General features: G+C 42.6%; 1 protein-coding gene and 1 long non-coding RNA gene across 11 annotated transcripts; one reads left to right on the top strand and one right to left on the bottom strand.

Moving 5' to 3' along the window:
- Nucleotides 1-5,866: 5,866 nt before the first annotated feature.
- LOC128852733 (uncharacterized) lies at nt 5,867-23,111 on the bottom strand. 2 transcript variants are annotated; one of them, XR_008450762.1, is made up of 4 exons: nt 22,534-23,111; nt 22,113-22,417; nt 15,209-15,321; nt 5,867-6,044 (listed from the first exon to the last, which is right to left on the bottom strand). It is a non-coding gene; the product is annotated as an uncharacterized LOC128852733 (long non-coding RNA). The 2 variants fall into 2 exon arrangements; XR_008450761.1 differs by having other exon boundaries at nt 22,113-23,111.
- Nucleotides 23,112-23,887: 776 nt separating this feature from the next.
- SFR1 (SWI5 dependent homologous recombination repair protein 1) lies at nt 23,888-27,464 on the top strand. 9 transcript variants are annotated; one of them, XM_054072218.1, is made up of 5 exons: nt 23,888-24,181; nt 24,268-24,355; nt 25,120-25,217; nt 26,402-26,788; nt 27,014-27,464. In XM_054072218.1, the coding sequence occupies exons 3-5, from the start codon at nt 25,140-25,142 to the stop codon at nt 27,203-27,205; spliced, it is 657 nt and encodes a 218-aa protein (XP_053928193.1). In that variant the 5' UTR covers nt 23,888-24,181; nt 24,268-24,355; nt 25,120-25,139; the 3' UTR covers nt 27,206-27,464. The 9 variants fall into 9 exon arrangements, with proteins under 9 accessions (XP_053928193.1, XP_053928191.1, XP_053928186.1 ...); XM_054072216.1 differs by having other exon boundaries at nt 25,117-25,217; XM_054072211.1 differs by having other exon boundaries at nt 24,268-24,401; nt 25,117-25,217.
- Nucleotides 27,465-27,592: the final 128 nt, after the last annotated feature.

Below are 27,592 nucleotides of genomic sequence, written 5' to 3'. Positions count from 1 at the left end.
ACCTGAATAGGAACTGGAGCAGAATACCAGCCATGGTGGGTCAAAGCAAAACTCCACCCAGCTCCCAACCCTATCTCCCTCCATGGCCTGAATGAATAGCCCTGGTAAGACTATGTGAACAGGACAAGCATATGCAGATATTTTCCTGGTGTACACTGGAGATTTCCTAAGTCAAAGTAGCATGGCAATCATTCCTTGATGGATTTTTTTCCACTTATTTGTCCAATTAGTTTTTGAATCTGTACAACATTATAGTATGTACAGTGTCCTACAGCAAAGATTTTCACAGCTTACCTATACCTTATGTGACAGGTTTTCCTCCTACTGAACATGACAATGTCATTTGGTGCCCTGTGCTGCATCATAAGAATCAGAATTCACCTTGGCTTCTCTCATCCGACCCATATTTTGACAGATTCATACCACCTAATGGGAAAGAACTTGATGCTTCATGCATAATTTTCCACAGACCTTTTGAGGGACTGCACCTGCATCCTGTCAAGATTGCACTCTATTCTTTTTAGTTCCATACTAGAAATTTCCAAAGGTGTATAGGGATACAGCTGCCATACAGCACTACATTGCCACCCCGAAGACTATGCTCACTGTTTGTTAATGGGGATCAAAACTTCTTCAAAATTAATCATGCACATCATAAATCCCAGAACTTGTATTTGTTTTCATATTTACCTTTAGTCAGACAGATATTTATGAAGCATAATGTCCTCCCTGCATGGAGGAAGAGTCCATGACTCTGCCTTCTGAACACTAATCAAAGGATATGCAGTTGTCTAAACAAGGAACTAAATTATTTATTACAAGGTGCAGAGCTCAGCCTGGGACCTGGCCAAACTGCACCTGGTTTAAGCCTGACCAAAAGGATAAAAGCTGCTTTAGCTTTTTGAACTTCATACTCTTTGACGATGACACATTTCTATCCCTTTTCTTACTAACTGGACTTTAAACCTGCCCTTTGGTCATCTAATTTTACACCTGCTTCCAGCACAACCCACAGATTGTGCTTCAGACATACTCTGGCAGTGCACTGAGAGAAATTGTTCAAGAAAAGACAGGACTGCGCTATTCCAGTTTCATAAGACCCACCATTATCAGAAAGACTCACTGGAATGGCACATAGACTTCACTGGGGTGAGGGATGGGACCTCACATTTGAAGACAGTGTCCTCGGGACTGGAGGAATTTTCTCCCTCCTTTACCTTTGTCTACCAGTTTCCTTCATATGTGTATAAACAAAAGGTAGCCATTACAAATTTGATAAAATAAGAAAACTACAGTATTTTAATCCCTCAGTGTTTTCAGTGAGAAAGATATCGTTTTAATGTTTCTTGAAACATTTCATGGAGTGCCTCTTCAGGAGTCATTTTGCCAATTTCTTATTGGAAAGAAAAAGAAGGAGGTGGTGGAAGAATGGCATAGAGATGTCCTTAAAAAGAAACTGAAAACAAATCACATCTTGAGGACAACTGACTCTACATTTAAAAGAGGAAATTTAAGTGAAGAAATACTTGAGGACGCTGCCTGATGAAACACACTGATTAGTTCACTCAGGTTCCCCATAGGCAAGTGTCTGACATCAAGGACATAATTTAGAGAGATCCTGAGCTGCTTCACCTTTTACTGAAGTCAGTGATTGCCTTAGATATTCAAAGCCACTGAAAGTCAGGTGTCTCGCAGGCCCAACGCAATGAACTGCGGCAGACCTAGCTTCACATTGTCAGCTGCCACTTCTGCACTAACAGCAGTGATTGGAGCAGGGGAGGCAGCTGGAGCTCCTCTTGGAGGTAGCCATCATTATCCTCCTATTCCCACAGCTATCCTGCTCAATTTCTCTTGCAGAAGGTGAAGTCTGTAGATATGGAAGCACACTGCTGCTGGGTGTACCTGGGAACGTTCTACCAAACGCAGAGTTTGCTGCTTTCCCTGTTCCCAGCTGCACAGACTTTGAGCTTCCCATTGGTGTGGCATCCAGCAACTATAGGGATCAAATCATACTTGAAGACAGCACCATTTCCTCTGATGAAAGATGCTCCAAAAGTTTACAGCAGCTGGTGCCAGCACTGAAAAATTGAGAAGATGAGGCAGTATTCTAAATTGCACGTTCACTGCACCTGGAAGGGGGCTGTGCTACAGCACATCTGAATCACTTCTCACTTGGCAAGGGGAGCCCAAAGATAAAGAGTCTCAAAGCTGAACCGGCTAGTTTTGTCATGGCCATCCTCTAGCAGCTCAAGGTGTTTTCATGGTTTAGCAAAAGTGATGATAAGTCCTTATCTTCAACTTCAAAAGGAGCTGTGGAGCACAGGATAAGGTGTACATCGTTTGATAATTCTGTCTCAATTGACACATAAATCACATGGCTAGTGAATCAGCCAAGAAGCTGATTGGAATAATGCAGGCCCACACAAGGATGGTTCACACAGGGAAAAAGAAACCGCACCTATTTCTGGGTAGCAACTGCAGTTCTCTCTGTGCTTTGGTTTTACAGAAGGGAGCTAGGCAGCTACTGAACCAAAGAGAGCTTCCTGAGTCACTCCCTTGACTCAATGCCCTGAGCCCATGGTTTGTACATCAAGCGAGAAACTCACCATGAGTAACCTCGGGTATGAATAAAAGCCTTGTGGGGAACTGATCATTGCTTTTAGGGTGCTGGGAGGTGAGTAATGTCAGGATGCAAAAACACATTGCTAACTCAATCTCTTAGGTCCCAAGAGATCATGAGAAGATGTCCTGGCTTGTTCTCTTTAATATAAAAGCTATACTGCCTTTCTGCTATCCTTCTATCTTCATATAGTGTTCCATGCAATGAGAGGCTTGCTATGGCTTCTAAGGTTTATCACAGTGCAAATAATAAATATGAATAATTACAATAAAGCTATGTATGCATCTGGAGCATTATAAAACACTGATCCTTAACAGTGCAGGACAAACTGGACTGTACAGGTCCAGAGAGGAGAGCTTGTGATGTTGTGGTAGTGGACAGAGACTGGGAGGAGGACTGAATACTTGCGTTTACTCTTACCACGTTGACAGGAGGACTGGGAGTCTTCAGCAGCTATAGACAGCTGTCTACTTCTGCTCAGAGACAAGCCTGTACAGATACTGGAACCCTCATGCCATCTTTGTGCTCTGCAATACAACTGCCTAATAGTTACCAGCAAGCAGCCCAGATCAAGGACTGCGGAGAGACACATGCATTGTCTTGAGTGTCTGGGACTGCTCCTGATAATGTAAGCTTTGGTGACAGACAGATCCAACAAAACACAGCTACAACCTCTTGGAAGTCTCCCTGTCCTCTACACAGCTCTTTATGTGTATTGATGCTTGGTCACATTTTACATCTTGGTACAGTCAGGCTGTACAGCCACAGCTGGCTGGCAGTGCCAGGAGTTAACACCAACAATCAGACACACCTCTAATGGCATCAAGGCTGGGATGTTAACAGATCTCTTCGCAAAGGTGACCTGCTGTCACCTTTGCTTCACCCTCCCCCTCTTTCTCCCTCTTTCCCCCCTCCCTCCCCCCCACCCCCCTCTCTCTCTCAGCCTCTCCTGTCTCACCCATGGTAATTAGCGAGCTGCCCCAGCTATCCAGCACAGCATCTGGCACAGAACACCACTGTGAAGCAGGTGGTTCTGATCACTGCCACTTCGAGGGCATTGCTGTGAGTTTAAATTAGGTAGCTTTCAGCCCTTAGACTCCTCTCCTTCCCAGTGTTGGCATGATGAATAACCCCGTTCACCTTGTCCTCTAGGTAAGACTAGCCTGCAGCACACACTGCATACAGCAGCAGAGCTGCGAGCTGGGCTGAGCCTCTTGCTGGATGCTGCTGGTTACTCACCACCAGTCACTGCCCAGTCTGCTTAGTCAAAGACAAAGGAATCCAGCCCTTGAGTAACTTATTTAACAGAATGCAAAGTTTCATTCACAGGATCAAACAATTTCTTAAACCCTAGCTTTTAGAAAGCTACTATTTGCAAGTAAACACTTAGAACAGTTTTAGCACCAGTATCTTTCAGACAAAAAATATGCACCAGAAAATGCATTTGCTAACCTCACGTGTCAAATGTTTCAGTCAAACAGGCAGCAAAGGGACACAACCAATGCCAGACGACCTGGCTGTAGTGCTGCCAATATAAATAATGGAGAAGAGTCAAAGCAAACTGTTTATGAAGAACTGGCAGCAGGCAAAAAGGTTCCTTTCTGGCAGCCCCAAAGAAAACAAGATTTGATTAGTGAATTGCTCACTAGCCATACCCCTGGTCAAAATTCCAAGCAATTAGTATTCCAAACAAACAATTCAGTCAGTTCTACCCACTGCCAGTCCAAAGCCTTCAGGTTTAAGCACCACCACAAAAAGCAGCACAGGGAGAATTGCAGTGCAACACTGCATACAGGAAAAAAAATGGAGACAACAGTAGAGATGTGCGTCAGAAAATGCTGAGTGTTGGCAAATAAGCCTGATTTCTGTCCATCATCTTGATAGAAAATTCAAAACACACACTGGCAAAAAAACCTCCTGATGGAAAATCTCTGCCAGGCTCAACTATACCTTGCAGCGAGCCACTCTTGACATAGACAGAGGGATTCTTATTAGCAGGATAGGAAATGCATGGGAGGGTGACTGACGGGTCTCCAAGAGCAGTCTTCTTTTGCTCTCCTCTGTTCCAGCTCTGTACATTCCCTTTCCCTACTAAGTTTTGATGGGTCATTTTTTGATCAAGGATTATTTCACAGCTTGGAGATGATATTCAAGAGTCTCTAGGGACAGAAGTGCCACTGATGCTCTGTCACTCAGGTGAGTTTAGTGCAAGGACATCTCTTGAAGGCAGCCATGCACAGGGAATGAAACAAAACACTATGCAAAGGACATACTCAAGATTGTGCATAAAGCCCATAGCTCACACCTAATTCAAGGAGCCTGGCCAAGCACTGGGTATCACTGCAGGGGTAGTAAGTGAAGAAAGCACCAGAAGTGGTGCAACTGGGTCTATACTGTTTGTGGCACATATTCTGTGTCCCATCTCCAAGTTCTCCAGGCATATCTACATTGTCAAAATCTAATTTTGCCTTCAAGAATGTATTTCCTCATTATCCACACTGCTCACAAACAAGCTTGTGCTAAGAGAGAGTATTAGCCTGAGCTCCTGGGTGGCTTGGGGGCAGACCCAGCGCATCAACAGTAGCCAACATTCCTCTACTCAAGCAGTCCAGACTGACTGTGTTGGTGTATTTTTCCCAGAACTTGGCTTGTCCTAAGTGCAGTGTTGACACAGTGAACTCGAACTACCAGTTTCCCAGAGCAAGACAAAACCAAGTACGTGGAATGAAAGTCAATGACTTAATGGATGTGGTAGGTTTATGCTCACTGTTGAGGTGGTGCTTGCAGTGTACACAGACCCACTATGGCCCTGCCAGGTGCAAGAGGAAAAGGGAGCTTCCTGAGAGACTCACATCGATAAAGCGCAGAGTGCCATGCACAGCTTCTCCCATCGCCATCCCAGACATCCCCTGATCCTGGGTGAGAGATCCCCAGCACTAGAGGCAAGCACAATAAGCACATCTAACAAATTTATCAATGATACAGCTTTGCAGGTCACCAAGAGAAGATGCTTCAGTCATTGCGGATTCTGTTCAGCACAGAAGCAAAGGGGCACCCAGGCATAAAAAGAACTGAGGTGTAAGGAGATTTTAAATGTGTATTCAATATGTTCTTTTTTTCTGTTTTGTAACCTGGCAAGTTAAGGTGCATTAGGGATGAAGTGCATTTCAGCCATTGGTTTTATTAGGAACCTGTGATAAAAGATAACAGGTGATCTTACCACTCTCTACAATTACCTGAAAGGAAGTTGTAGCGAGGTGGGTGTTGCTCTCTTCTCCCAAGTGATAGGACTAGAGGAAATGGCTTCAGGTTGCACCAGGGGAGATTGAGATTAGACATCAGGGAAAATTTCTTCACCAGAAGGGTTATCAGGCCCTGGAACAGCTGCCCAGGGAGGTGGTTGAGTCACCATCCCTGGAGGTACCTAAAAGATGGGTGGATGAAGTGCTCAGGCATATGGTTATTAGTGGACAGGTATGGTTGGACTTGACAATCTCAAAGGTCTTTTCCAACCAAGCGATTCTATGACTCTATAAGTAAAAGAAGCACATTGCCAAATTACTTTAATCTGCAACTGAGGGATTTTCCCCTTCCTTAGTAAATATGTATAAGTCTACAAGTTGAAAAAGGCTGGAAACTATTGTCTCACATCAGAGAAAACACGTTAAAAGCACAGAACTTGTAGCACAAGTATACTACATATGGTTTGATCTCTTCTGCAGGGATCTTTCCTGGCACATGAGAAGTCTCTAGCAACTTTGGATTCAGGGTATAAAGTAAATAATGATTCAAAGTCAGTCTGTTTTATTAACAGAGACCTTTTTCAAGGTGTAGTCTGGTTCAGATCAGGACTTGAAGAAAGTCACTGCTACATGAAGCTGGTACAATCTAAACCCAGAAATGATAAGATAAGCATAAGACAGCCCATTTCCCAGATCTGAACAGTGGCAACAGTTGGACATTGTTCCCCCACAAAATTCTTATGCGATCGCTATTGTAAAGATGGAGGTGAAAGCACAAAGCTTTTATACTCATATTTCCACTCCTATAACAGACAAATAAAAACATTTTAAAAACACATTTCATGTACAATCACGAGGCTTGATTTTTCATTCAGTTCGTCCTAGTTTACATAGCTAAGATTCAGGAGTAATAACTTGTCTCTCTGAGTTTCTGTCTTTGTATTAAAGTCTCCCGAGATCAAATGATGCAGCAGATGCTGTCTGGCACTACATTAACACTGACAGGGTAAGAGTCTCCCCTCAGTTCGAAATCTATGTCAAATGTAAATCAAGGCATTTTGATGTTTTGTAGAGAAGCAAGAGAAGGCCAGCATAGTGGTACTTGGAGTACACTAACACCTGTACAGTAATTTAAACCTGTGATTTTCACAATGTTCTCTCTAGAATCATGTCTGTCCCTGGCTAAGGGGGCGTTCAGAAAATGTGTCCTTTAAAACAACTGGATTTCTGAGGGAATTGTCAAGTTTAGATAGCAATGCTTCTGAGGAGAAAAGAAGTGTGTTTGTACAAACATCCCAGAACAGCTTTGCTCTGTATATCCTGGGGAGTTCTGACTGTCCCCCAAGTCCACACATGATGAACACTGAGGCCATTCTGCAAACTTCCTGAGTCAGGCTTTGAAAAGAAGTCTACAGAGTTCTACAAGATTTCTGTTCCAGAGATGGTCCCTGTCAACATACGCAGCAACAGGATCCTTGATCCTCTTCTTCGCTAGGAGGTACTTCCTGTGATTCGGCTCTTAAGCATTTCAGGGTGGTGCTCACTTTTCACTGCCAAAGCAAACAACAGCATGAAAAGTCTCTGCTGGGCTACTAAGGTGTTCCCTCAGAACATACTCTGTTGTGAGCCCTGCTTATGGCCACTGATCCTCAGGGATTTACCATGGATCAGTATTTATCACAGTATGATCAGTTTTATTATCAAGGCATTTCAGTTTACATCAGCGCTTTACAACCATAAACCAATTTCCAAACACATGCTTATTGCAAGAGTTTTAAATCAAGGCTGGTTTCCATTAGCATAAAGCTGATTTGTGCTTGTTTCTGTTGCGTGTTTAGATCTAGACTAACACCACACTATAATGGAGCAATCTGGGGCTTATTTCAGTTCTGAAGCTGACATCATACCAATTGCTATAACTGCTTGTGGCAAGAGGGCATGTGAGATTGGTTTTATTTCTATTTCTATTTATTTGCTGAACTGGTACTCAGAAGGGCTTGAATCCTTCTTCCTGGCTGCTGTCTTGCTGCACCTGCTTTTCCTGGGGCACACAGCCTCCCCTGCCATGTGCAGGCTTGCAAAGCCCCAATTTAAATGGCACTCCTTTATTAGAAGATACATTCCAGAGGCATAAAATATTATTATCCGATATACCTGGCTAGAAGACTGATGATCTCCTGCAGGGCTGCCAGCACAAGACAGGACATGAGACTCTCAGTAAAATCACTCCCCAGGACACACTTCAGATGGCAGCTGGAAGCTTTGTATATATTCTCAGCACCGAGGCTGGAGACTGCCTTGGAGACCCTTCTCCTTCACACTGTAGAAATTACTTAAGTTAAGAATGAGTTAATCACATGCAGAGCTAATAACACTTCTTCAGAGTTGTCTCTTCCATGGAAACATTCTCCTACATTACTGAAATTATGCCTCCAACACTTTTTCTCCTCTTCCCTTCTTCAAGAAATGCTAAGGATCCTCTTCAAGATGTAGATATTAACTGTCCTCTTTCTACTTCTTTCACAAATTTTCTTCATCTTCTCTTTTCAGCAAGGAGCTATGGAAATTTATGGATTCCTAAGCCTTGTGGTCATAGAAGGAAGGTGTTATTTCAATTCATGGGACTGGCAGCAGAGTTGTGTGAACTGTTTTGTTAGAGTGTTTAAAATTTAGTACCTGTGATGCGTTGTCCCTGGATGGATGCCAGGTGCCCACCAAAACCACCCTATCAATTCCCTCCTCAGCTGAACAGGGGAGAAAAAATATCTTCTCCAATGTGGGTCCTTCCCACGGTCTGCAGACCTTCAGGACAGTCTGGTGCAGTGTGGGTCTCCTGCGGGTTCACAGGTCCCACCAGCAAATCTGCTCCAGTGTAGGCTTCTCGTGGGGTCACAGCCTCCTTTGAGCATCCACCTGCTCCAGCATGGGGTCCTCCCCCAGCCATCTGTGTGCATCTGCCCCATTGTGGACCTCCGTGGGCTGCAGGGAGACAGCCTGCCTCACCATGGGCTTCACCACAAGCTGCAGGGAATCTCTTCTCTGGTGCCTAAAACACTTCCTCTCCTTCCTTCTTCACTGACCTTGCTGTCTGCAGAGCTATTTCTCTCACATATTCTCATTCCTCTCTCCAGCTGCAGTTGATGTTGTGCAGGTCTTCCCTCTCCTTCTTTAACATGTTGTTATCCCAGAGGCCACAATCATGGATTGGATTGGCCTTGACCAGCAGCGTGTCTGTCTTAGAGCTGGCTGGCATTGGAGCTACTGTGCATAGGCGAAGCTCCTAGCAGCTTCTCACAGAAGCCACCCCTGTAGCCCCCCAACTACTAAAACTTGCCATGGAAACCTGATACGGGACCTTTTCCTGGTCTATGCACTTCAAACTGTGTCATGAGCTACTCTTTATTTACAAAATGGGACTGCTCATGTAACTCACAGTGCACTGTTTTTACTCCTTGACTTAATACCTGAAGCTTTAAACTACAAGTGCCTATATTTCACCTTTCCTGACAATTTTTTTCCAAAAAATAAAGATCATTATCCTTACTGAGTACTGCTGGAAGGACATTCACTCCTTGAGGCAAACAACTGCACCATCATATCAATACTGAGGGGGTAAGTTCTGCATGATACCTGTTTTGATAAGCATTTATTCATGATAGAAATAATATTCATTTATCCAGGAATGTTGGATAAACGCTGGTTGCAGCAACAATTTAAACACGTGTTTTGTAGATTACTATGTATACCTTTTCTAAGTCAACCTTCCTCACCTCAAAGTCTTTTCAGCTCAGTAAATACCAATAAAATGAAGATCTGGATTATCGCAAATAAGATGTATGAAGTTTACAGCACCAGTAGAAAGCTAGGTACAGAATAAAAACTGATACAACAGTTCTAAAGCCTGTTTTTTAAAATGCTGTTTTAGGTAAGCAAAGATGCTATAAAGGTCTGTTATATTCTATACTGCATAGGGCTTCTGACAAGGATGCATGGAGAATATGTGAGAGAGCAAGGAAAACACTTCATTTGTATTGCGCCTTGAATAAAAAGAGAACTCTGTAGTTCTTTAAAGCAATACAACCCAGAAACTCATATTCCAATTTCAACCCTGCATCCACAGAAGCTTTGATCTACAGATCTGAAAGCAGGGCAAGTGCTTTTGTCCTCAACAGATGGATGGGAGGCTCACGGTGGGAGACATAAAATCTCATCACAGGTTCTAAATTACTTGTGAACCAGTACTGTATCGCTCTCGTCCTAATTATAGGTCTTTAATCCATATGATGAAAATCTTAAACCATTTCAAATTCATCATCCAATTTCTTAGGAAATGGAATAAGCTGGATGGACTGAATAATTATGTCAGACATTCAATCCTTCAACAAAAATAATGATAGATGCACTGCATAGAACAATTAAGGTCAACAGGTTTTAAACCATCCATTATGAGTAAAACGAGATAAAATGCCATAACAGGGCATGAAAAGCAACCCTTGACTCCATAAGGACACATCAAACCAGACATTAAAGGAGTCATGCTGTTCAGCAGATCTGAAGCTGAGTCAGAATCTGCTAAGATCTCTCTCAATAGGGAAGTTATAAGTATCTTTGTCTACAACATACTTTTATCGTGAATTTCACACCGAACTGGTCATTTACAAAATGACACCTTTATATCAGTTTTGCAGAAAGCATGGTGGTCTTTCTTTGTTCTATCTGGTCATTCAAAGGTTTGGAGAGAGTGAAGTGTCGGCAATGTGGTGTCTGCTCCATGGTGATCATCCTGGAGGTAATACTGATCGTCACCCTGTTCGCAAGGAAGCTGGCACAGATTGAAACTGGGATCCAACTTTGTTCCACATTGGGAATTTTTTTGAAGATCTTGTCTAAAAGGCACAAGGTCTATCTTTCTCAAATTCTGTTGTCATATATGAACTTTTATAAATACTCCTTATTTGTCTCTTTCACAATGCCTTTCAACTCTGTCTTGTTGTGCTGAAATTAATTACAGCATTTGTGGGCTTCCTTCCATTTTGATGTGCCAGCACTTCAGTAATATTGATCAAGTTTCACATCTACATCTGGCACCCTGGCACAGCCTTCCTGACCATACAAATGTTCCCACAGAGACAGAACAACAGACTAGACTCACAGGGAACAACACAGAATTCAAACTTCTCTTCAGAAACCATTTGGAAAAAAAAAAACAAACACAAGGGTTAAAATAATCCTGTCCCCAAACATTCTTTTTTAAACATGATTTTGAGTTAATTATGAGCAGACATATGTCAAACCTGGAACCTGTGGCTGGAGTTACAGCATAGCTGGAGATGCATCCTTATCAATGGTTAGAATGAGAATAAATATTTGAGCAATTTTATAGAAGTCAAGAGCCATAGCTGGAAGCTCATTGACAAGTGTTTTTCAATCTGTTTTATGATCCCTCACTCTTCTTTAATCTAGAACATCTTTTAGTTTGCAGCTTTCTTCTTATGTGGGTTAAAAGCAGTATTCAGGAACATTCATGGTTATTTTCTTTATGCTCACATTCCCTCACGCCTCTCCAAATTTCTCACTTTTCAATAGAAATTACACTTTGCAAGCAAACCTCCAGCCAGATACACCTTTGCCGTACAAAACAAGTAATATGCTAATTCCAACCAAAAACTCTTTGTTGAAGGATAAACAAACAGAAGATTTGTGACCTAGAAGAGAAAAGAACAGATCAAAGCAGATCTGTGGCCCTTCGATATTGTTTCTTTCTGTTTCATAAGAATACAAATGCAGTCTGTGTAACATCTACCTGTGTTTACTGGAGGGGAATAATTTAATTTATTACCAATCAAATCAGAATTGGATAATGAGAAAATAAAAACTAAATCCTAAACCATTTTCCCTTGATTTTGATGTAGTAGTAAAAATATTAATATTAGTTTCTATAGAAATCATACAGCTCTGTGTCTGATAGTCTTACAGTCAACTAATGCACAGTTAGAACCCAGAAGTCCCACCAAGGTGCTGTGTCTACCACACCTCATCTAATTAGTGCATTACAATCAAAATGGCAATGTTAAGGTGACAACTGCAAGGCCAGCTTTCCAGTATGCCAGCGCTGATTGGGAAGCTTGTATTTTCAGAAGGACTCATATTTCTATGGAGCTAGGCAGGAATGTTTCTTCATTTTTACTGCTGAGTTTTCACACATTTCTCCTGATAGATACAAGGAAAAGATGACCCTAAGCTGGCTGGGGTCATATTGCCTTGCACGATGGGCTTTCTTTTGCAATAGCTCACCATTTGTGCAAAAGGTGAGTATTGCAATTTCAGCTGTAATGAGTAAAACAACAAAGACATAAGCAAGGAATACTCCAAGAAAGATAACTATCAGTAGCTGGCTTTACTGGGAATGCTTCTACATAGTCTGGCTCCTAGGTTCAGAATTGCTCTTTTACACCTTGCTCTCCTCAACAAAGGCCACCAGCAATACTATCACTCCTTCACATAATGTTGCCTGCCAGAAGATCTCATTTTACAAACCAGCTTTTCTCCGCTGCCAAAAAGGTATTTGAAATGAAAGTAAAAGCAGAAAAGGTGGCATGATGGCAAGTACAGCGTGCTACAGCCACTCAACTGGTAGGCAGAACCATGTGGAAAAAGGTATCTTTTCTTTTCAGTTCCTTACTTGTACCAGGGATTGAACACTGACTTCAGACTAGCAGGTTATATTTTACATAGTTCTGAGTAAGACATTTGCAAGTGAACACTCAAAATTTGGATCCAAGCCATTTATGTAGCCTCTGCTTCGAGTTTCTGGCAGTTTTTCTGACTTGGCTCTGAATCTTCTGGCTGTGCTCATCTCTGTTTTCATGCCCATGCCTGAAAAATCCCATTTCTTACCCGAAAGCACAGAAGTATTGCCTTTCCCAAACACCAGGCCTATTGTGTGTCACTTCTCAGCAACTTCACTGGCTGGAAAAGTTGTTGTTATTCAAACTTCTCATTTCAGAGCAATTCAGATTCCCATTAATTTGCTTCTATCAGAAGTTCAGCTTGTGAAACCTGTGATAACACACAGTTTTCTCTTATCAAAACCAAGCCACCCTGGGCTCATCCTTTCTCCATGTGTTATGTATTTCAGATGTTCCTCTAGGATGCCTCTTCCTGGATATATTTGCTGTTATCACAGAGCTGCCATATGCATGTTATGGTGGCTACCTTCCTTACCCAGTGCCTGCAAAGGAAGAGCTCTTTGGATCGTGCTTTAACAACATTCATGATTAAAGTTTTCAGCTGAAGTCTTTGTAACTACATTACCTAGAGATGTTTTTAGTTTCCAGTATAAATTAAAGAGTTCAGAACAAAATATTTGCCTCTCCCCAGGTATTAAAAATCTGTACTAAGAAAATTATTCTGTTAGGTACGATGGCAGATAAGAATAATGGATAAAACACAGTATAGGCAATGATAAGAAGTCAAGAACTCTGGCCGGCAAGTGTGTGTACTTTTGGAATTTGATTCAACAAGTTCACTGAATCCAGCTGCTTTTGTAAAGAGGGACAGGGAGACCAGTAAGACACCCATCCACTGCTCCCCCTTCTGACAGAAAAACATTGGCCTAAGCCTACAAAGACAAATTCTGCTAGAGTCTTTACACATTTACTTTTATGTACATGTTTAATTTTAAGCACATACAATTATATAACTGTAGAAAATAAGGCTGCAAAAGGCCTTCCGTTAAGTATCTCACTCACCTCTCTGTCCCAAGACCCAGAGCCACCTTACCTATTCTTGACAGATTTTTCTTTAAAAGACTTTAAAAAATTTCAACGATGTTTTGAGCCTTTTGAGGTGACACGGTCTATTTCTAACCATACCTGCTGTTAGAAAATGTCTTGAAGTTGCCAAACAACCATCTCCTGCCTCAGCTGAGGATCATTTCCTCCCTTCCACTACCTCCTTTCTTGCCTTTCTTTCTTTCCTTTTATGTATGTGAATGCTGCTGTCATAAATGTCAGTAGGGTTTTCAATGGCAGACTGAGCTTTTCCTGTTCCTGCAGCTTTCCTCAGACACCAAGTTTCCCAGACCTCTGATTACAGAGAACCACCACCAGCCTTCATGGGGAATACCCACACACTTAAAGCTATGTGCAGAGCCAAGTACTGTGCTGAACTGGGAACTTCACCCCTGGCATTGCCCAAGGCTGCCAAACTCACGCTGTTCTGGTTTAATTGCATTACACTTCAGTTAATTTCTGTTTTGATAATAGCAATCTGGCAGGTTTGCAAATGTCTTTAAATTTGTAATGGCAGGTAAAAACTACCATCTTTTGCTCGTGAAGGACAACCAGTGCCAAAATGTTGTGAACTTCTTCTACCTGATCAGTGAGCAGTGTTTAACTTGCAGTTTCATAAGGTATGTCCTTAACAGTGCAGGCATGAACAGTGGGTATTGGAGACTGGTGTTCTTGATATGTGCAGAAGCAAATTCTTTTGTTAATCAACAACCACATCAGTATCTAATATTTACTGAGCCATTGAGACACAAACAGACCCCCACTCTCATCAATGAAGAGGTTTGATCTGCTCCATTTAAGTACACAAAATGTGGAAGACAGAATAGCAACTGTGGTCGTTAAAGCACACCAAGCGTACGCAGTCAAGCAAAAGATGAAGAAATCAACAAGCCAATACATGCACATAAAATATTATAATGAAAGTTAGGAAGAGAGAGACCAAGTGGGAAGAAGATGGAGTGGAAACAGTGACTAAGCAATTGCCAGAGCCAGGAGCAATCAGCTCACAGGAGGGAGTGCTGAGAGTAGTGGCTGTGTTGGTGTTAAAGAGACTTTCAGGATTACATGCTCCTACTTCTGTTCTGTTTATGTAGCTATTTGCAGTGCCAGTGGAATCCCTTAGCTTCTCCTAAAACAAATGCACAGGGTCTGCACAACTGAGCTGTAACAAACTAGTGAGAAAAGACCAGCATCTAGAAGCAATATGAGTACAATAAAAAAACAGAATGCACAGCTCCCAACATATAAACAGATTAGCAATAAACAAGCATATGATCAAATACAAGAGAATTGCTTGTTATGTACTCGTGTGCATGTGAAATATTCACAGAATATTTCTATGTCAAGTATTCAAGAACTGTTAAGGATAACTGCAAGCAGTATATTGAAGTATTTGAAAGATATGCTAGAAGTGTCCCTTTGTCCCTTTAATTTTTTTTTTTTTGTAATACTTTTACTAGGATCTGCATTTCTAATTTTACTAGGGTCAGCGGGAAAACATTCATTTGTGGAATATTGTCTAAAGATGCTCCGATTTGAACACATACACCCACCTCTTCACAAAGGAGCTTTCTGATTTGGTGACCGCCTCTTGGGCTTCCTCTGCCTGAGATGATGAACATTAGGTCACTCTTTAATCACAGCATCAGTTCGAACATGGCTGCATCTGTGGGATATAAATGTAAAGGGAATCTTAGATTGCAGTTGCACTCATTCCAGTAATGCCTTTGGCAGGCCAGAACACTGGAGAAGGCTGCATCTCCCACTCAGCTTTTTCCCCCAAAGAAAGTAACCGAGGAGCATTTAATCTTAACCCACTTTTCCTACCTTTCTTCTACCCAAATTATACAGATGGAAAAAATGCTTACAAATTAATCTAATGAAATTACTTGTTGATATAAACTCAACAACTCCCATGAAATCAGCTAAGCTAAATATGATATTGCCCCCTGTGGTTTTGCTGCTTCAAAAATAAGTGCAGCAATAATTAACAGCAACAACAGAGTTTATCACAGTGACTTCAAGGCATGTGGTTCGATCCTCCACATTTTGGATGATCGGTCACTGGAACTTCTCCATTGTATCTGTGAGGACAGTTCTTCCACGTAGGTTTACTTATAAAAGAAAAAGTAAATACTTCTGTGTAAGACAGATACATGAGCAATGACCTTACAATTCTGTTCTTCCTCAGTGGCATTGCCTCTGTGCTCCTAGTGACACACTCAGGTCTTAAGAGTGCATCACAGAATGACTTCACCACCCTGGCTGCTCCTGAAATTTGGAAATACGCATGGCCATGTATCTTTGATGGGCTCAGGTTCATGATACAAGGAAAATGTATGCATTATTTAGTGTCTTGAGGTCCTCTCAACTTCTCCACTGCCTAACAGGACTCTCTAGAATGCCGTACCTTAGGTTGGTTGTCTAGTGTCAAAATTAAACTGCAGGCTTGACTGATAAAAATCCAGACTATATCTGCAATAATGAGATTGGCAGAACTGAGCGACATTGCCTGTATTGCTGAGCAGAAAGGGCAGCATCTTCATTTGCAGTCTTCCCAGCAGCACAATGCAGTGACTCTTGAAGTTGCAGGCCAGCATCAACTTTCAGCATCTCACCAGTGTTGGCTTTGGAGACCATTTGTAATTCTCCCCTAAAAGATGTACCCATGATGTAACTGTAAGCCTACAGATCAGTGAGGAGAATTATCTATTTGTTCTAAGCGGAACCTGAAACTCCATGAGAAGGCAACAGCAAAACACTGAGATCTTCCAGTGGCACAAACATTCTGTCTGGAGAAGAGATCCTCCTCTTTGCTATTTCCACTCTCTGTCTATTATCTTTTCCTTTTTGTTTTTAAACACATCTTAGAAAACCAGCAGTTACCACTCAGCACACTGACTGGTAATGCAAAGAAGCAGTAGTTCCTGCGTTACAGTTCTATTTGTGAGAAAGCTTTAGATTTGAGACAAAAGCTTAGGACAAAGAAGTGTTAGGTGAGAGATAGTTTAACAGCTTCTAGGCTTGATTTTAGAAAGTGAGAATTCTGCAATAAGGAAAAACATTCTGACCTAGAATGCCTCCCTGAAATGGAAAAAAAAAAGCTGTCACCAAACAAAACAAATTGCATGGAGTAGATGACGTATTTTATTACTCTTTGTACCCATGTATCACATATGATTAAGTGGGGTGCACCCATATGTGCATGTTGATCCTAGAAAAATGAATCCCACATAGGACTCCCTATCCAGACATCAGTGCAGGCAGTTTGAAGGGTAGTCATGCCCAGCTTCACAGACTCAAGAAGAAGCAGGGTATATGCTAGCTAAAATTCCAGGGTGATCTATCTGCTGATCTAACTCCCATGGAGTCCTTCAAGAGAAAACTTGTCACTGCATACCCATGTGCTGAGTTACCACCAAGCATTTAACAATGATGAAATAGGTTATTTTGGTATATGTTACCCACAAACCACTTGTAATTAACTCAAGGGAAAAATGCCCTAAACTGTAACGCATCAAAAAACAGAATAACTCTTCTTTCAGCTGTGAATGTACTGGGCTATTTACAGTTGCAGGAGTATTACCAGAAACAGTATGGCATGGCTGTCATCAAAGAGGCTAATGACAAACAGAGCTTGTCCAGGGACTACCAACATATGTGATGTAGGTCACTGGTGCCAGGACACAACCTTAAAGCTACGTCCCCAGTTGAAGTGGGTAGCACTTGCTAACCTGGTTCACCAAAAAATTTTCTTTCTTCGGTTAGCATCAGTTCAGCATTCCTGGACTCTGCTTAAGACAAAAAACAGTAATCCAAATTACAGTCTCCTTAATCTGTTGAGAAGGAGACTGGTGGCCTTCTCACACATTAAACACAGTATGAAACACATATGCTATGCAGTCAGCTGCATTTCCAGTATCCTAGCACCACATGAAATCATACTATTAGCTCACTCCATATGCCACACTTCTACTAACTTCCACCAGGATAGCACAGTTCCGCTTTCTTTCAGTGCAGTAGGAGCTTTCTCAATGATTTGAAATGTCACAAGGGCTAAACTGCCTTTCTGTAGTAACATAATACAATAGCGGTAAAAATAATGTATGACGAATAATTTCAGCCCACTAGGGTTATAAGAAAATATTACAAACTCATCCCTAAAACTCCTTCTTTATGCCTCAGGGATTCAAAATACAGTAAAGCTCTTTGTGTATGCAAAGGGACTGAAAATACAGTTATTTCAGATATGAATGTGAACAGAAAATTTGTACTGAAATTACTTTGGGAATAATTCAACAAAAGCAATATGGTTCACCTACACTGAAATATCTGTTTTGAAATGAGTCATAACTGGCATAAACAGCATATTTTCCTCAATAAACTAGGAGAACTAAAAAAGCTTCACTGCACGTTTTCCTTGCTAAAGGAAATGACAACAGAAGACATTCTTGTTGCCTCCCCTACAGCTCAGTATTTTGAGAGGAGGAGTGTGATAATCAAGTATTTATTGAGCTCCCATTGTCTGCGAGTACCATAAGCCTTTTGACTTTTAAAGAATTTGCTTCAGCCCTTACATTAAAAATGGAGAGTTTCATGCATTCCATGCTCCTGGTGAATTGCCTGCTTCACAGTCCTGAGACAGCTGTTCTTAGACATGTGATTTCTTTTGCACAAAAATACACAGAGGTACCCTCATACCACAACAGTTATGCACACTTAAAACATTATGTAAGTTACTACCTCTATGACCAGGAAACAGGACAAAGCTTTAAGGCAGCTCTCAAATGAGTGTATTAACCTATGAGCCTGGTTTGCAACATAAGTGTGGCCAGCATCTGCCAACATTGTGACACTGAAATCTCAGCCTTCCAGAAGTGCATTTATTGTCACCAGTACCCAGAGATGAAAAGCTCACACAAACGGCCACATTCATATTTCATCCTTAGGAAAAGACGTCTAAGTTTTTACTTTAATAGGCTTTCTCTGCCCTCCGGTAAATGACCTAAATTGTTTCTTAATAACAGGGAAGAAGTGTATTTTCACATCCTGCCTGCTAATGCTGCAGTTCAGTAGGGAAAGAGGTGTGCTCAGTAGGATGGGAATTTGTTCTAAAACAAAATGATAACCAGTGATGCTGCTGAAGTGACAATGGACACTGCTCACTCACGCCCACACTCAGAGCATCAGTGATACTGCCCCGGAGCCCAGGAAGCAGCTGAAGTGTGCACATTCATCTGTTTTTACCTGTTGACCAAATGACTTGTTTGGTACCCCAGTTTAATCAAGTGAGTCCACAAAAGAACTAAAGATTATGGGAAACTGCCCTCAAACTAGCTCATCTGTACTTGCAAGTAAATGACATCCACTTTTTTTCAGCTTTACCAGTTTCAGCAGCATAGATAAATGTCAGCACCTGAGAGATGCATGTGCACAGCATGAAATGAACTTTTTTATTAAGTAGGTAAGAAAATTAAATGACTCTTGAAGCTCTGTAACAGCCCAAATACCTTTAACAGAAAAATATGCTGAGACTATCACAGATGACAAAAACTGTACCAGGGACTAGTGTGGGCAAGGGCTTAGATTTAAAAGGCTCAAATTCTCTTAAAATAATGATCAATCAGTTCTCCAGCAAAGGTGAGAACACTGAAGGTCTGTTTACTGTTTCCTTTGTCTGCTACACTCTCGTAAAGACTTCAAACTGCAATTTTTGGCATGACTATGTCAAAGAAAATCCCACAAGCAGGCACAAAAATAAGAGACAGCTTTATGCCGTTCCCTTTTATTAGCACTGTGCCTCACCCACTTGGTTATTCGCACATGCAGCAGTGAGAACAAGGAAGCCCATCTCCACTGGCTCTTACATTATCTTCTGTAATGGCAAATTGCAGTGCCTTTCCACTACAGTAAATTATGTCAGTTTTTCTTTTCAAGACAGCTACCTTGAAAACTGAAGTAACAAATAAGTGAGAGTCTAAGCAAACTCCAAATGTAAAGTGGAAAAGGCAACAACATTTTACAACAATTTTTTTGCTTAAGCTTTCTGCTGATGTCATTCTAGTGACTTCACCATAATTACTGGACATTTACACCATTATGAGAGCAGAATTTGTCTCCCAAGGCCAGGTTTTGTTGTAGCAAACTGTTTTTACTCCAGAAATATGGTCTATAAAGCCCTTCCTTTGACACATTTACATGGCCATAAGCAAGTCAGAACATTTTTCTGAAGAGTGAGTCGCAGCCAGCAAAAACACAGCCCTAGGCCCATGCTGAAGTGGGTAGGGTTTTAAAAATTTCTGCAGCAGTTAGTGGTTAGGCACATAAAAACACTCCACCCTCCAGCCTCAGGCAAGAGAGAATATGCAGACAGTGCAGAGTGTACTTCATACGTCAGGATACATCATTTGGCTTCAAACAAGATCAACAGATTTCAGGAAAACAAGACAAGGGGGTAATGCCTATGCACCTTAAGACTTAGTATGTTGACTAACACCTCTGTCACTCATTGGCAATGTTTAGGGACAAAAGGCCTGGCTGTTTGTGCCCAGCGTGCTGTTAAATGGAGGTTTTGTGATGTTTCCTGGCACTATGGAGGAGAAGAACTCAAAAAGGTCGAACTGGAGTTTCTGAGCCCAAAGTCAGTATCCTTTACTCTCCACTTCGCTTTGTTGCTACAAATGATGCCCATAGGGGAATGTAACAATTTCTTTTCCTGTCAGTGGTGTTGTGTGAGCCCTAGTGCTCTTCTGGTAATTTAAGATAAATGAAAGAGACAACACACAGAGAATATCTTTCAATTGTACTGATAAACTGGTGTGAACTGGAAAAAAAATAAATCCAGTCACTAAAATGACATCACAGAAATCAAAGAATAAAACCAGGAAGCAGATTTTCCTTCTGTTTTTTTTTTGGGGGGGGGAAACAAGTTTCTCTGAAGGGAAGCAATATGTTTGGCAAATAGAGGTCAATAATTTCATTACCCAGTGCACAACTTCCTATACATTTTTTCTTGCATTTTCTTTACTCCTAGCTATTCTGATCACAAAAGGAATTAAAAAAAAAATAAGTGAACCATAGCATTATAGAGCTTAATAAAGATTGTATTGCAATAAACTTGCTAGCTGTGCGCACATACCAGCAAGCTTAACCAAACAGTATGAGACTCACTATATATACTGTGCCATAAACATGCCAATATCAATAACATACAGATAATCTCTTTTCCTCATGGGAAACAGATGTTCACCTTTCCAGAGGAAAGTTTTAGTCTGATTCCTGTTTGCTATCATAAAGTTGCAGGTTAAATAATATCCATCACTACTGGGTTTCTGCAATAAAAATACTGGGTAGTTACTGGAGAGTGATTGATGCCTCTCCAGTTCCCTGCTCTATCAGGAGCCTCCTGCTAGATCTTGGACAAGCCATGTTTTTGCAGTACAATGTGTAAAGACCATGTAAACCCATAGGTAAATGTGATAAACACAGCTAAACACTTCATATCAACCTGAACATCCATCATGATCACTGATGATCGTGAATACTCATGATAATATTTCCTTTTTTCTACTCTGTGTGTTGTATGTTAAACTCATAAACTCAACATGTGGAACCGTCTTTCTATACTGACAGTCTCAAGCAGACCATAATCCCCACTTAGGGTGGGGATTTGGGCGTTGCTCTAATAAAGGAGCAATGATAATGCATAGAGTGACTTTTTCATGTCTTACGTTCCTGTAAAATCTTATTGGAATCTCAGCTGGCAAACGATCTAAAATCTCGAACTTTCTGTTGTTATTGCACAACTCAACTTTTAACATGTCTGTACAGTAGAGCATGAGTAATTTAAAGCAGGGACCATCCTTGAGACAGAAGGAAATATGTTGTGAACTTGGAGATGTGCCATCTGAAAGCTCCAGTGTATTTCAGATCCAACCCACTTAATATAATTTGCAGCAGAAGTTCTATTAGCACTTGCACTGTTGCACTCAAGAGTCCATTTTTAACATATTAAAAAAATTAAAATATTTATGACATTAAATTAGCTGCAGGTATTAAAAAAGAAAGGCGAGGGGAATAAATTTTAAAAAATGCCTCAAGAGTTGAGGTATTGTGGAAGTTTTTTTGCTAGATGGTTATAACTCATCATACAAGGCAGTCACATAATCTAATGTCCCACATTCGCTGCTGCGAATATTATTTCTAAATCAATTTCACCCACAGATAGTCAGCTCCTATACAAGCAATGATGTAAAGGCCCTAAGTTTTCAGATTTCCACGTGACTTCATCTACAAGGGCTTTGACTGCTTAGATGTTTTTTACTGTAGGAGAGAAAAAAAAAGGTTGCTATCACCACTGTGAAATTCTGTTTGTAGTGAGTGAATCCATGCGTACTTATGTTAAAAAGCACAGCAACTGCTAACGTGTTATCACACCCACACTTGGTGCTTACTCACCTCTCAGGGCAAGAGCGTGTGTTGTCTCGATGCAGACGGCAGTTACACAAGGTGAGGAGAAAACCGAGCATCCTCGTCTGTGGTTGCGAGGAGGAACCAGGCAGGAAATTTATCACATTTCTGCTACACGAATCTAGGGCATGATCTGGCAGGAGCGCGTGGGTGTGCATGTTCCACGCACGATGCTCAGCACAGCTGTGGGAGCCTTGATGCACAGCATGGGCAGTGTGGCTGAAGGAACCAGACGCAGCATCCCGGTGGGCTGGGAGCTGGTGCCTCACGGGTTCCACAGCTCACGATTTGTCCTGACAGTTACATTGGAAAACATTTGTAAGGATCAGCCTGAGAAACATAAATCCACGTGGGGAACTCAGTTCTGCAGCATGGAAGGGAAGTTTGGTGATCGAGATGTGAAACTCACGCTTGCTTCAGCAGCGCCTTTGAGTGTCGGGGCACTCAGTCCTGCTCCGAACTGCAGAACGGGGGCTGCTCCTCGTCACCACCATCTTCCTGCCCATTTGGCCAGTGCGTTTTCTTCATTTTCACTTAGAAAATGATAGAATGGTTTGGGTTGGAAGGGACCATAAAGGTCATCTGGCCCAACCCCTCTGCGGCGAGTAGGGACATCTTCAACTGGATCCGGTTGCTCAGAGCCCCATCCAACCTGTCCAGGAGTGTTTCCAGGGATGAGGTATCGAGCACCTCTCTGGGAACCTGTTCCAGTGTTTCATCACCCTCAGCATCAAAAATTTCTTCCTCATAACCAGCCTGAATCCACCCTTTTTTAGTTTAAAAGCATCGCCCCCTGCTCTATCGCTCCAGGCCCTGCTAAAAAGCTTTTCCCCTTCTTTGGGGAGGGACTGTTTACAAAGCCTTGTATTGATAGGACGAGGGGCAATGGGTATAAACTGGAGAGGGGCAGATTTAGATTAGACATAAAGAGGAATGCCTTTGCGAGGAGGGTGGTGAGGCACTGGCACAGGTTGCTCAGGGACGCAGTGGCTGCCCCATCCCTGGAAAGATTCCAGATTCCAGGTCACGTTGGATGGGGCTCGGATGGGGCAGAGGGAGGGGTGGCTGCAGGTGCAATGGTGGGGCTCTTGCCCGTGCTTGGCTTTCCCCGCACGTCCCCTCCGCCACACCTCAGGATCAACCTTATAGCGTCCGCCCGCGCCACATCCTCCTCATCCTCCTTCCCCCCCAGCGCCGACGTCCCAAGCCGCGCGCGGGCTCAAAGCAGCGCGCGCCGCCCGGGCACGCGCCAACCACGGCCCCCCTTCGCTCCGCCCCCCCGCGCCTTCCGCGATCTCGCCCTGCCCCCTTAGCCCCGACCGCTTTCGCGACCTCCCCTCTCTCGCCCTTTCACCCCGCCTGTCGCCTCTTCACCCCGCCCGTCGCCCCCTTAGCCCCGCCCCTCCTCCTAGTAGCCCCGCCCCTCGTCCTCTTAGGCCCGCCCCTCGCCCCTTAGCCCTGCCCTTTTCCTACTTCCCCGCCTCTTGGCCCCGCCTCTCTCTTCCTTACCCCCGCCTACTCATTTATTCGACGCTATCGCCCGGCCCTTTCTCCCAACCACCCCAACCCTTTGCCCTGCCCCTTCGCTACTTCCCCGTTTTCGCCTCGCCTCGCCCCGCCCCGCCCCTTCGCTCCTTTCCCGCCCTTGTCCCGCCTCTCGCCCCCTCAGCTAGTTTTAACCCCGCCCCTTTATCCCCGCCCCTCGTTCAATTAGCCACGCCCCTTCGCTCCTTCCGCACGCTCGCCCCGCCCCTCTCCGGAAGCGGGAGATTTAATGCCAGGGCGCGCGCGCTATGCTCCTTCCGCCGCGCGAGGGGAGCGGGCACTGCTCGCCGCGGCGCCGGGGGCAGGTGGGAGCGCAGGGCTGACCCTGTCCCCAACCCCCTCCGCGGCCCCCGGGCCCGTCGCCTCGAAGGGGCACCCGGAGAGGGCTGAAGCGTGTCGGCACTGCGGGCAGTACCCGTCCCTGGGCGCGTGAGAGCGATGCCATGCGTGGAATACTTTGAAACTCCGTAAAATGGGATATTGCGAAGCGGAGTGTTTCGATCTAAGCTACAGTTAAGTTTCGTCTCAGCAGTTGTGGTTCTTTGAAAGGTAGGCAGGATGTCCCTCTGAGTGTTTTCTTTAAAACGGTGTTTTCCAGACATTGTTGCCTCTTTGAAGAGGACAACGCCTCCTGTTCAGCGCAGATCAGATTGAATACGGGCCTCCTGCCCTGCTGTTCCTCTCTGGTGAGACCTCATCTGGAGTATTGTGTCCAGTTCTGGAATCCTCAACGTAAGAAGGATATGCAGCTGTTGGAACGGGTCCAGAGGAGGGCTGCAAAGATTATCAGAGGGCTGGAGCACCTTCCCTGTGAGGACAGGCTGAGAGAGGTGTTGTTCAGCCTGGAGGAGAGAAGGCTCTGAGACCTTGTACATTCCAGTACCTGAAGGGGCCCTACAGGAAGGCTGGAGAGGCTTCGTAAAGGCTTGTGGGAATAGGACTAGGGGGAACGGGTGTAAACTGGAGAGGGGCAGATTTAAACGTAAGTGGAATGTCCTCAATATGAGAGTGGTGAGGCACTGGCACAGGTTGCCCAGGGAAGCTGTGGACGTCGTTCAGAAAATACAGTTGGTTTGGAGTGAACTTTTTTTAGTGAGTTCAGTGTTGCAGGATATGACCTTGGATTTACAGGCATATTGTAATGGGTTTGATTGCTTTATAAGTTGTCTTGAAAGATTTGAGGGGAAAAAATAATACCCCAAAATCATAGTAAGATGCTTTGTGCCACTTAGCAGTGTCATTCCTCCTTTCACAAAGCAGGATGCTACTTACCACACAAAACAGTTGTGGAACTTATGAATATGTCTTTTTTTTTTTTTTTTTTAACTTACTAATTAGAATTAAGCCTTAGCACTTCTTACCAGACCTGTTTACTCATTTCTGCAACCACAGAGTTCATTATGATTGGGTAAAAATGGCACCATATATAATTAATTCTGTCTTTTAGCAGCAACTGCTATCCATCTCAGGATGGAAGAACCATCTTTGTGCCATACTCCAAAGAATTCTGGGACACCAGCTCCACAGGGGACAAGTTCAGGGAAACAGGTATGAAAACTTACTTGCTTTTCCAATAATGTGACTCTTCAAAGTAACAAAAATGCTTGTGAAATCATCAACTAGTTGGAAGTCACTGAGTTGCTGTTTGCTGAAAGGCTAAAGATAGGTAGCTTATACCCATAGCCACAAAGCTGTTCAGGTAAGGAATGTTCTTGGTATACTTTGTATTCACAGCAAACACCTGCGTACTCAGAGCAAACTGACGGACTAGTGTAAACTAAATGCCATACAAAAATTTAAATACTATTTGGGGTTTGTGGTAGGTTTTGTTGTTGTTTGGTTTTTTTTAAGCTGTCATCTTCGGTTTTCTGTGATCCTAGTTTTCTGTGTTGCTGTGTATGCAGAATGACTTTCCAAGATTTTGCTTGCATGGGAGCAAAGCACACTGCTGTCAGTTTGAATGTTCTCCATAATGCTGAGCTCTGCTTTGGTGTCCCCTCTAACTCACGTTATGGTGATGCTGTCACACTCGGCATCTGGACCCACGCTTGATAGGACTAGGGCTGCTTTGCAAGTGTTCCTTAACCTAGTCCCTCTCTCCCATATTTTAGTATATTTTCACAGGTAAATAGTTAGACAGAAATCATTTAAGAAAAACATTATTAACTTCTTCTGAAGAAAAAGAATCACTTTTTAGATGCTTATCAGTGAAGGATCTCAGAGCATGAATGAGTCCAACTTGTGCAGATAATTTCTAATACTCTCAAGTAGAATACAGATGTTTTATACCTGTTCTAACACAGAAAGCATGTATGTCTGGTGGGATGGAACAGCAAAAAACCAAACCCTCACTTCCATTAACTGGAGGGGAAAATTGAACTTGATGGAATAAAATTAGCCAAGTTCAAGTATGCTGTGCATCTTCTGCACGGCAACTAGATGAGTAGGTTTGTCTCAGTGGAATACAGGAGTTGCTCCTAGAAAATACATAGGTACATCTTTCCATAGCTTGCAGCTGTGTGTGCAAACACATGTGAAAGGATGAAGGTAACTTTTTGTTTGCAAAAGCTATAGTGAGAATTAGGGAGTCTGCTTTGAAATATCTTTACAATATGAAATGTTCTATGTAAATAATAACCAAAGTAAACAGTTCTTTGAAATTTGATCAAAAGATTAAATTATTGCAATCCATCTGGGTTTTTTTTTTGTTGTTCTCTTGTTTATTTTTTTAGCCAATGAGCGCAGCTCTGAGGGAACGATTAAGGAAAACAAGACGTTCATTTAATGCTAATTTTACAGTGGCAAAGCACCTCAAAATAGACACTGAAGAAAAAGACGGTGCTGATGCCAACAAAGGGTGTGTGCCAAAGACAAGTACTGAATGTTCCAGAGTACAAGATAGTTCTGAAAACCTGGAAAGAAACGGCACTGGACATACATGTTTCAAAAGCCCCCTGCAGGAAAGTGAGCTCTGTGGATTGGCAGAGAATTCCCATGTGCCACAGACTGACCTCAGCCAGCGGCATCCCTTGGAAGAAAAAGCGAGACTGGTGAAACAAGTGCAGGAGAAGGAAGAACTACTTCGAAGGCTCAAACTGGTTAAGATGTATCGATCAAAGGTGAGGCAAACCTCTGAAAAAACACTTTTAAGGCATTCTTTGAAGTTGAATTCATAGTGTTTCTAATCATTTATTGATTTAAGCAATAATACTTGTGCACTTTTTTGTGTGTGTGGTGTTTGTGTGTTGCTTGTGTTAAGGTATTTCATAAAAAAAAATACATCCGCAGGGCATCAAAAAACCCCACGTGTCAGCAAGTGACAATTTTTTTTGTCTCAATTTCAGAACAACCTGTCTGAACTGCAGGCTTTGATAGTGAAATGGAGAAGCAGTACCCAGGCGATGCTGTATGAGCTACAGTCAGCCTTTTCTACAGATGGCAAGAAAGTGAGTCTCACTCAGCTGATTGATACTTTTGGATTAGAAGACCAGTTATTGCACTACAGCAGAACAGAAGAAGATTTTGTAGATGCATAATCTACAGGTGCAAAGCTTTCAATTACACATACACGCGTAAGCAGAGAACACTGACTGAATGGATTCTGATCATTTAAGAAGTGTTGATCAGACAGCAGACTTCAGGACTTTATGCTTGGAGGTTAGGAGGTTTTCTCAGGAGATATGTGTAAAGAGAGGTACTTGGATACAGTAGGCACTGTAAAAGGCATTACTTAACAGGAAAGAACCTGGAAAATAGTTATTTAATAAAAATAAAATTAAATCAAGTTATACTTTACCTGGTAGAAGGCAGTCCATTCTTTAATTAGTCTTTGCATGGTTACTTGTCTTAACTGAGTTCATTATTTTGTAATTTCTGTTGATGTTCACATACGGAAGAGTTCAGTTCTTTGTTCATAGATACAT

The sequence above is a fragment of the Cuculus canorus genome, chromosome 7 (genome assembly GCF_017976375.1).
Source record: "Cuculus canorus isolate bCucCan1 chromosome 7, bCucCan1.pri, whole genome shotgun sequence".
Taxonomy (NCBI): domain Eukaryota; kingdom Metazoa; phylum Chordata; class Aves; order Cuculiformes; family Cuculidae; genus Cuculus; species Cuculus canorus.
The sequence above is the reverse complement of the archived record's forward strand: the minus strand, read 5'-3'. Positions and strand labels throughout refer to the sequence as shown.

Coding starts and splice junctions, on each gene's coding strand:
- SFR1 (XM_054072218.1), top strand. CDS start 25,140: ATGGAAGAACCATCTTTGTGCCATACTCCAAAGAATTCTGGGACACCA. Junction 25,218..26,401: donor GGACAAGTTCAGGGAAACAG/GTATGAAAACTT, acceptor TTATTTTTTTAG/CCAATGAGCGCAGCTCTGAG. Junction 26,789..27,013: donor TTAAGATGTATCGATCAAAG/GTGAGGCAAACC, acceptor TCTCAATTTCAG/AACAACCTGTCTGAACTGCA.